The sequence below is a fragment of the Berghia stephanieae genome, chromosome 4, assembly GCF_034508935.2.
Source record: "Berghia stephanieae isolate SIO BIC M18660-M18661 chromosome 4, UCSD_Bste_1.3, whole genome shotgun sequence".
Classification (NCBI taxonomy): domain Eukaryota; kingdom Metazoa; phylum Mollusca; class Gastropoda; order Nudibranchia; family Aeolidiidae; genus Berghia; species Berghia stephanieae.
In genome coordinates, this window is record NC_088363.1 from 50371069 (window position 1) to 50381692 (window position 10624).

General features: G+C 37.2%; 1 protein-coding gene across 3 annotated transcripts in view; it reads right to left on the reverse strand.

The window, feature by feature from the left end:
* Positions 1-477: 477 nt before the first annotated feature.
* LOC144970762 (uncharacterized) overlaps positions 478-10624 on the reverse strand; it is a 184555-nt gene continuing 174408 nt past the window's right edge. For all 3 annotated transcript variants that reach the window (XM_078910757.1, XM_078910758.1, XM_078910759.1), the window contains 5 exons: positions 6788-8515; positions 5073-5205; positions 3187-3288; positions 2336-2512; positions 478-1682 (listed from right to left, as the gene is read on the reverse strand). In XM_078910757.1, the coding sequence (XP_078766883.1) occupies positions 1422-1682; positions 2336-2512; positions 3187-3288; positions 5073-5205; positions 6788-8515 (2401 nt within the window). In that variant the 3' untranslated portion in view covers positions 478-1421. The remainder of the gene's footprint in view (positions 1683-2335; positions 2513-3186; positions 3289-5072; positions 5206-6787; positions 8516-10624) is intronic.

The following is a 10624-nucleotide window of genomic DNA, read 5'->3' on the forward strand; positions in this document are numbered from 1 at the left end:
TATTTAGAATTTTAATGTTAATATCAAAGCAGGTAGAAAGCACTTTTTTTTTTTACAACGTATACATTATGAAGTTTTGCAAATGAAAGACAATAATTCTATGATTTCATAACCCAGATGTTCTGGTGACTTGTTAAAAATATTAAATACCCAGATTCTAAAGATAATAATTTTAGTCTCTAGAAACAAAAGTTCTTGTCAGGACATCGGCCGTCTCCATTATGAAATTGTGCAAAGTACTAAAACTTTCATTTTATCATGTTTTTGGATAAATCCTTTCAGATGGACCGCAAATATACCATTTTCTTGTAAAGGACAGGCAATTAGCATGATAGAGAAGCAGTGATATTCATAATCACATAAATAAATAATTTACTCCATATGTAAGGAATTACTGGGAATCTGTACCTTTCGTATTCATATGTAAAACCATTCAAACAAACCCCCCAAAAATTATGAATAAACTAATGGACAAAATTTTCTTTTCTTTTTTGGACAATTCCGAAGGTATCAATTCAATAATGTATTTTTTGTCTGATAATTTTATAATCTACCATTTGGCTCTGTTCTCCAGGAACACACACACATGCACACACACACACACACACACACACACACACACACACACACACACACACACAAACAAACACAAACACATGTAACAGAACTCTTAAAGAGTGGACCGAAACAGGGAGTTATACCTTCTATGGCTTAAACACACACACACACACACACACACACACACACACACACACACACATACAAACACACACAAGAAAAAAAAGGACCAACAGAATTACAGTTTAATTTTATACCAATTATATTGTGCTTTATGACTTTCACCTTGATAGATGAAAGAAGTCTAAAATAATTAGAAGAAACTAAATATAAAACATCTATGACTTATCTATAGACTACGTATAATTTATTGGTCACTAATTGTTCCTGGAGTCTTTCAAATATCCATGTATTATTTTCTGATTTCATTACTTAGTCTCTTTAAAAGGTTTAGTTCACAATTGAGCACTAAAAAAATGGCGATATAAACATTCTCACTTTGTCTACTTTCTTCATTTATTACTTCATATACTTAATCCTAGAGGTGACAGGGCCGAAAGAAAGAAAGAAGAAGAAAAGACTTTTGTGAGAATTTGACTGTTGTTTTCATTGCTTTTTGCAAGAGATTAATAACTGTGAAGCTCCTCTATCTTCTCTAGAGTTTCATTGCAGTTACTAATATCTTACTGAAAGCAATGGAAAGAAGTCAAATTCTGACAGAAATCATATATCGAGTTGACTTAAAATTGGCTCTGACAGCTGTAGGGTTAAAGAACAATTCTCTCTTTAGTAGCCTAGCTGACTTAACACCCCTTTGGTGAGATGGGACACAAACATCAACAAACAGACTACCACCCCATGCGCTATGAGTTGTTGGGAATACTCTTCTTTAACTCCTCTATCTGCTCCATGCCCAATTTAATCTTGTCTTCGAGCTCCTGAAGTTCGATGGTCAGCTGTGGTCTCTTGTTGATGAACTGGTGGTACCTATGCCACTCAACCTCTGGAATTCCCTCCTGGACCAAAATGGACACCTGATCCTTTCTCTTGTCGATATCTGCCTTCAGAACTTTGGCCTCCTCATGCTTTGCATGTAATCTTTCACGTTTATCGACAGTTAATTTCTGGATGAGAAGAAAACAAAGTAAGATTATAACATGATTTGGTGGTCCTAATACACTTTAGCAAATAACGGACTAAAAACATGACTCAACTGCAGTAATATCCTCAGCTAAAACCATACATTATCATTATTATTATTATCATCATACCATAATCACTGCTAATTTCATTAATACTACTATTATTGCTCCTGATTAGTACTACTACTACTACGACTACTACTACTACTACTACTACTACTACTACTACTATTACTACTACTACTACTACTACTACTACTACTACTACTACTACTATTACTACTACTACTACTAATACTACTACCATTACTACGACTAAAACTAATAATAATAATAATAATAATAATAATAATAATAATAATAATAATAATAATAATAATAATAATAATAATAATAATAATAATAATAATAGTAATAAGTATCATCTGCATTTCCTTACCAATGACACTATAATCATCATCATCTTAATCTTCCTTATCACTGCCACCATCACCATATCAACTTTTTCAAAAAGAAAAGAAAACAAAACAAAATAATTAAAACACACACACACACACACACACACACACACACAACAATTGAAAACGTCACCCACCCACACACAAAGATATAAAGAATTGCTTTTTTTTCCTCACCCTCAGCCTAGAATCAGCATTGATGGGGATAGCTTCCACAGCATTCTCTGCCCTAGCAAGCTGCCCAGACAGATTAAGTAGAAGTCGGACTATCTTGTCTTGGTCTTCTACATAGGCCTTGTACTTATCTATCACACTGGGGTTGCCCATGAACTTGGATGCAAGCATTGAGTCCACCTGTACAGACACAAATAATTTGACTTGATTAAAATATAAAATAATTGAATATACATATCTATATAGCCCTTACATAGTGTCTTTATAACAGGACACCGCGGTTAAAGAAATTTTAAAAAATATTAAACAGATTTTTGTCTTATAGTAAAAGTCTGGTTTTTACGATGAACCAAATGTTAAAAAATAAAAGTATTTTAAAAAGAGGGCTTTTCTAAAGCCCATTATCCACTAAATGTGCTCAAATTCCTTTACGCAGAGTCCCAAAGGAAACAATAACACTGAACATAAAGGGTGACATAAGGCAATGCATGTAAGATACTATTATTATTTTTTTTTCTATTTTTGTTTGATAGAGGCGACATCAGGTAATCATATCAATTATCAATTACTCTAGTTAATGTTTATAAGAGACCATTTTCATAAACACAACAATATATTTACCAATCTTACAGTCAAGTTTTATCACTTTTAATTGATAGATAAAAAGGAAGGAGAAAGGAGGATGATGCAATTGTCCAAACATTATATCTTTGTGTAATACACCCAGATGACCTTAAGAAAAAGTAAAGCAAAAAGTTTAAAGAAGGAACAGAATCATATATTTGTCTTCTGTTCACGATTTCTCGTCTTCTTCATATATAAATCTATGATCCTGACAAAACTGATGTACATACCTGTTTGCCGAGGGTGTTATTATCCTCTATTTCCTGCGTCAGCTGGACTTTGTCCTCCTCTAGCACCTCCAACTTTTTGCGGAGCTTCTTCAGCAATTCCTCCTGAAATAATCACGATGGTCATAATAATAATAATAATAATAATAATAATAATAATAATAATAATAATAATAATAATAATAATAATATAATAATAATAATAATAATAATAATAATAATAATAATAATAAACTTTTTTATTTTACCTATTGAGTTTTGATATTTATTTCTCTTGAAATAAAGTAATAAGATATCTGACAAAACATAAGAATGGGAGAGAGGGAGAGAGAGAGAGAGAGAGAGAGAGAGAGAGAGAGAGAGAGAGAGAGAGAGAGAGAGAGAGAGAGAGAGAGAGAGAGAGAGAGAGAATATCTCATTAGCGATAACTTAGAAAAGAGACAAAGGTAAAGTCTTGTTATTTGTTTTTTTTAAATGTTTTGTTGTTTTTATTTTTACCCCTCATGTTACACAATGGTAAGGTGCCAAAATTTATTACCAACAGGTTGGCGAGATGTCAGCGATAGATTGAAGGCACAGAGAAGTCCCCTATGACTCGCTTTTCTTGGAAGAAAGCAAGGAGATAACAAAATTAAATGGAGAAAAACGTAGAGCGATGATGAAGGTGAATGGGCAGAATAATATATATAGTTTAGCAGTAAGCTTAACGTTGCTTTCAGGGAATGTGAAACAATTTGGATTTGATTGAAAACGCGATTTTAAACAATAGCTGTCGTCCAAAAAAGAAGTTGAAGGTGCATTATCCACTAAAGGTGATCAAAGCGCTTTAAAATGCTATTGACAAAAACTCCAAAATAAATGTTTTAAAATGGATGAAATAATTCAGGTCAAGCCGTCTTGACACGACTTGGTTACCGCCTCATTACAAAGTGCAAATTGCAAACACAGAACTAACATGAGTGACTTGCATCGAAAAGTAATCGAGGAACACGATACCCAATCATTTACAGCGAACATCCATCGAATACAACGAAGTCGGCAGGTCTGCAGGTTGGCAGATCACAAAGACTTAAAACGAATGGCAAGGTAAGCGATTCCATTGCGACTGAGCTGTAAGCTTTTCTGTAGGTGACATACGGCCCAACTGTGTTAATGATTAAGGAAATGGCTGTGGGAATATGTAGCCGTCGTCACCGCTGTCTAAACAAAGTGGGAGGGCAATCAGTCCGCAACAACAATACACGGTGCCAATAAATAACTACCTGTTTTGAGGTAATTCAAGGACATAAATATATAATAATATTACAAACAAGAGTTGTAGCTTGTAGCTAAACTTAAAAATACAATCCCCCCCCCCCCTTCCCCCCAATCCTTATTAAATTTGACGGATATCGCTTTAAAAATAAATCAAATTAGATAAACTTTAAGATCAACAACCCCTCGAATTTTAGTTGACAGTCCTGCAAGACAAAAGAATTCCGGCCACGATCTCAAGGCCTGAAAGTAAATCTTTATTCAATTATCTGAACTATTCCAAAACTAAAGGGGGGGGGGGGGGGGAGGATTTTTTGACAACTGCTATGCTGCACGTGCCTCGTGACTTCATTGAAATTTTGTCTTTATAATTTCAAAACTCCTAAATCTAATATCTAAAGACAAATTTTCCAACCTCAGGTAAATAACTTACGTCAACGCCAATCGACTCCCATGACAGATAGAAATGTAACTACTTACTTTAGTCTGTATCACTATCAGTATTATAATATGTATTTCTACAAAAGTCTGTATCACTATCAATATTATAATATTTCTAAAAAAGACAACCTCGCAGTTGACCATTCAAATAGTTTTCACCATCATTCATTCAAACAATATAATATTATCTATACCTTTTGCTGTACAAGAGAGTGTCCATCTTTGATGTCCCTGGCTAGGTCATTTCCAACTTCCTGGTTATGCCTCAGCGTCATCTCAATTTGTGCCTTGGAGGTCGAGAGCCAATATTCCTTTGGTAGACTTGTCCTAAACAAAGATAAATATGTTTTACATCAGTGAATTTTGTGCGCCCATAGCTGTATTGTTTTGACGACGCGATTGGGCGTAAAATAAATAAACTTTATTGTGATCATTATTTTTAGAAAAATAATTAAATGAACAAATAAAAAAGAGCCGACGTTTATCCGCTTTCTGTAGCGTTAACTAGTCGGTAACAATAATTGCTTGCTACCCTTCGGATTGGGTGCTAGTTTATCACAAAGTACCTTCCGCCAGATCCTACATAACCCGTTACCCAGTCGTTCCTAAGATGACAGAGGGGTCGCGGTTAGAGAAAACCCCAACTGTAATCAGATCTAACATTAAGTGTTTTTTGTGAATTAGTTGAAAATAAACCAGTTTAACCATAAGAAAACAAAGTTTTAAAAAAATCAGCTTAATCGTCTTTGCTCTCTCTAAAATGCTGTTATTGTTTAACACGCTAATAATAAATTATGAGAAGGGGACGGAATCCAAATGAGTCCTTATATGCCATAGAATTATATTTTTTAACGAATTTACAGTACTTCATCATCATCATTGCCTTACAGTACTTAAACACAGTTAAATATGCTCTTGTAAAAAAAAAAAAAAAAGTAATAACGCATTCAAGTCTCATCCTATACGATAAGAGTTACTGCAGTGAATACAGCCTGTATCTTCTCATCTCTGTCACAACTCGAGAGCTGTTTCCTGCTTCATACATGGTGCGAACGTTCCACGACGCAATTCGAAGCTTTGGCGAAGACGTCATCGGGTCAGTAGAGTCCATTCGCAATGGGACCCCATTTAAGTCTCTTTACATAAAACAGATAATGCACAATATAAAAGCTCAAATTATTCGTGAGAGCGGGGCTAATTCAATTATAATTTTAAAATAAAACAAAGATAAAGATTACAGTTCTAGAACGTCTCTTAAAAACATCCAACTGCTCTCCAATCCTATGTTTTAAATAATTCATTCATTGTGTTTATTTCTTCCCTTTTTTCCACATTAAATACTAAACTGCATTATCTCAGGTAACGTCGTAAAGAAAAACATATCACGTGTCAAGATACATGACACGTGAATACTCTTACCAGTATACTTAAAACACCGACAGTCTGTGACGTCAAACAGATCGGAAATGTGCCAAATCTGTTGTGCATTAGCAAGAAGATGACTAAATAAAACCCCCATCTCCTCTCTCTCTCTCTCTCTCTCTCTCTCTCTCTCTCTCTCTCTCTCTCTCTCTCTCTCTCTCTCCCTCCCCCCCCCCCCCCCCCCCGCTCTCTCTCTAATTCAAACTTTGCACATAATACACATATAATCCAGTGGAATCCCGCACACATTATATATATATATATATATATATATATATATATATATATATATATATATATATATATATATAAGAGAGAGAGAGAGAGAGAGAGAGATAGATAGATAGATAGATAGAGAGAGAGAGAGAGAGAGAGAGAGAGAGAGAGAGAGAGAGAGAGAGAGAGAGAGAGAGAGAGAGAGAGAGATAGAGATTTCAACAAACCATTTAAACGAAATAAAACACGGGAGGGGAAAGTTCTAACTCACCTCTTGCCAACTTCACCGATATCCTCACTCTGCTTGGGGTTGTCAAAATTATCCACATGAGAGCCGCCAAGGCCCGTTCCAACAGGCTCTTGTCCGTTTTGAGCAGCAGACATCTCCATGAACAAACCGTCCATATAACGCATTCGCTTCTTGTTGGTGTCCGAACTTAACACCTCAGACAGTTTGACATCTTTGTCTCCCAGTTCCTCGGCGAGCTGTTTGGCCTTGAGGTCACACTCGAGCTCCTCCTGGGACGGCTGACGACTGTGCCCAGAAGAGTTATCTCCCATACCACTTCGCGGCGTATTATTCAATCCACTGGCTTCGGATTTGTGCCTATGCAGCTTTGAGAACTCTGGGTTATCTGATGTTTGTAATGAATTGAATGAAGAGGAGGACGAGGAAGAGTTCGGTCTCATAGGTTCGCTTTCTCGTCTGTGGTGAGTGGATTGATGTTGTTCCCTTGGAGGAGGCAAGGTTGGTGGTTGGTCATCTGCGATTTTTAGATTGTTGTTATTGAAGTTGACGGTGTTGCTAGTTGGGGCATTGGTAGTCAAATTGCTGACATGACTAGAAGGAGATGGGTAGCTATTGACGTTGTTGTTGCCGTGACTTGGTAACGACGATATTTGTTCTGGGGATTGCCAAGGACGATGTGGAGATGATAAAGAGGATGACGATGGCAATAACGATGAAGACGGCGATGACGAAGGTGACATATACGATGAAGATGGTGACGATGAAGAAGATGCTTGTAGCAGGGGAGATTTGTGATGGTTGTGGTGGGGATGGTTACTATTGCTATTGCTGTGGTTGTTAATGCTAGAACCCGGTGTTCTTGTTAAAGGTGAATCACGGCTAGGGTCGAAAGGAGGAGAATTAGGAACGGGCGGTGGAGCTCTTCTGGGACTACTATTGTTCATAATGTTACCGCTCAGGATGTTATCCTGGCTGATGCGTCTTGTTTGGGATATGACGAAGGGTTTAGCAGTAAATACGGGCGTTCCTGCAGCCGTGGAGGAATCAGGAGGAACGTGGTAAGGTAAAGAGGAAGCGGAAGTTGAGGGCGAGGAGGAACTGTTCACAGATGGTTGGTAATGGGCGGATTGAGAGGAAAGGGAAGAGGAGGGAGAGTGTGAAGGGTATGGGGGATTTGATACAGATGATGAGGGGTGAGGAGTTGGGGATTCAGTAAGTTCTTTTCTAGAGGATACACTAGGTCTGGCTGGCCGAATAGGAGGGGCATCTGTCTTTGTTGATGATGCGAAAGATAGGTCGGTTGGTGGTTGGTTTAGTTGTTGATTATGCACTGAGGAGGAGGAAGAGGAGGAGGAGGAAGAAGAAGGGGTTGAAATAATGGGGTGGTTTGTTGAGTTTCTGGTCAGATCTTCTTTGGTTGGATTTGCGGGGGATATGGAAGAGGAGGATGAAGATGGCGGGAGTTGATGATGATGATGATGATGATGATGATGATTTTGATGGGGAGGAGGTGGAGGAGGAGAGTCGTCGTGAGATTGAAGTGTCCAATCGCTGTTCCAGGATGGTTTGAGAGATTTCCTATCGGTAAATGCCCCACCTGCACCTCCACTTCCTTCTTGATCGTATCCATTGGCGTTGCCTTTTTCGGTGGTCGAAGATGGCACTGCCGCGGCCGACTTGGACCGTTTATACGATCCGATTGGTCTGCTCGTCTTGTTCTTGTGGCCTATGTAAGAATCTTCGGAAAATCTGAAATTATGAAATTAAAAAAAAAATTATCAATATTTGAACCATAATGTTTTTGAAGTCCCATATTATGTGACCCATCGTCTCAAAGCGAAAATATGTTGGGATGAGCTAGGTGCTAGAAATTGGCTTTTGTAGCCACAAATATCAAACTTGGGGTTGATTCTTATTCGTTATGACGGAGAACAGATGCAATTTCTCCATTGAAAACAAAAACAACTCGAAGTTCGTAATTCTTATCGTGTTCATTCTAAATCAACTTTTTGGTGTCAGATTTATCCCGACAAAAAACCTTTTTGAGACGCTCGGTCACGTGTAAAGAGTAAATAGAAGAAAGTTATCAATATGAAAGCATAATACTATAGACACGGTTGTGGCCGATGGGAAGAAAGTAGGGTAGAGAACGAACGATGATAGTATAATGAACACCAACACACACACACACACACACACACACACACACACACACACACACACACACACAATAATGGACAAATGAATCGGACCGTGCCAAGAAACGTCAACTTTGATACAGGTTGAGATGATAAATAAGTTGTAGATTATGTGATCTAATAAAGAGAGCGCCACCTACTGGTAAGGTGGATGGGATATATCGTTTTGTCTCGTCTTATTGATTAATAACACCACGCCAGTTTTCATTGTTCATTTAGATACCAGATTTGAAAGAAAGCTACAAATATAGGTCAACAATATGCCCTGGTAATCCTGTAATCCTATGTTTTCAATTCAAACAAACAAACAAACAAAAGACCCCCCCCCCCCCCCCAAAAAAAAAAAAAAAAAAAAAAAAAAAATAAACAATACGAACAAAATACAACCCCCCCCCCCCCAATAAAAAAATAAATCCAAACAAAAACCCTGCTTCAATCGTCAATATTTCTGTAAAGATCTAAATGTGCCTAGCTCTAATAATTTTTCAAAACATACTATAATTGACATTTTATTATCCTTAAAACAATTTTAAAAGAAAACAACCAATCAAACGAGAAATAAACAACAACAATCATTCAACCAACCAATCAACAAACCAACCAAAACAAAATTGAGTTCATTTCCATGAAGTCCCAGAGAGATTTTGACAAGATGAGGGTCATTTTCAGGTTTGAGAGTTTTTGTAAAGAACAACATGGCTATTTCAATCGATCAAACGTTCATGACAATAAAGAGGGTTATCATAATCGATCGATATTTGAAGGACGAGTTTTCTGGCCAATTTTTTTTCTTAATCTTATTTCACAGAACGGCAGAGTAAAGTAAAAATTTAATAAGGCTGAGAAACGTAGAACGGTGGAAAGCAGGCCTGTCCCAGGCGAGCCCCCTTGTCAAAATACGACCCGATACTCATCAGAGTTGCTCTCATCTCTCGACCATTCCAGTCGTCCTCCGCCGGTTATGGTCATCAAAACGAGGTCAGATAGGTAGCAGGTGCTTATTATAATAATATCAGTACCAACGTAGCTAATGAGAGGCTTCGGTCAGTCGTGTACACAACATCTCCACCACCATCATCACAAACAACATTCCACGGATCTCGATTGACCGTGTGCTCTACGTCCAATCACTGCTACGGTGGTCTTGGCACATCAATAACACGTATAATGGGTTCCAAGATCATATACACTCATGGACTCATTCACAATTTTCGTTTTTATAAACACACATAGTTACACTTCAAAACTGCTGCTACATAAAATATAGAAATTGGACAAATTCAACACAACAAATTTATAGAACATTACAACTAAAAACTAAATAGAAACATAAACTACAAAACCAAGAAGATTTATTTCATCATTATGTAGATTACAGACAGTCTTCTAGTGATAATTTTCCAATGTCACCCAATTGGACAAATTTGCAAACTCAGAATCTATTTATTGATATTTATTTGTCGATTTCACACAGCGATTCTAGAACTTTATCAATGTCAAATGCATGTGTGAGGAGAGAGAGAGAGAGAGAGAGAGAGAGAGAGAGAGAGAGAGAGAGAGAGAGAGAGAGAGAGAGAGAGAGAGAGGGAACGCATAACATGCAATAGGGTACATGTAATGGCAAATGCCTCTTATGTACCATTGATTAACGTAGTAGAAG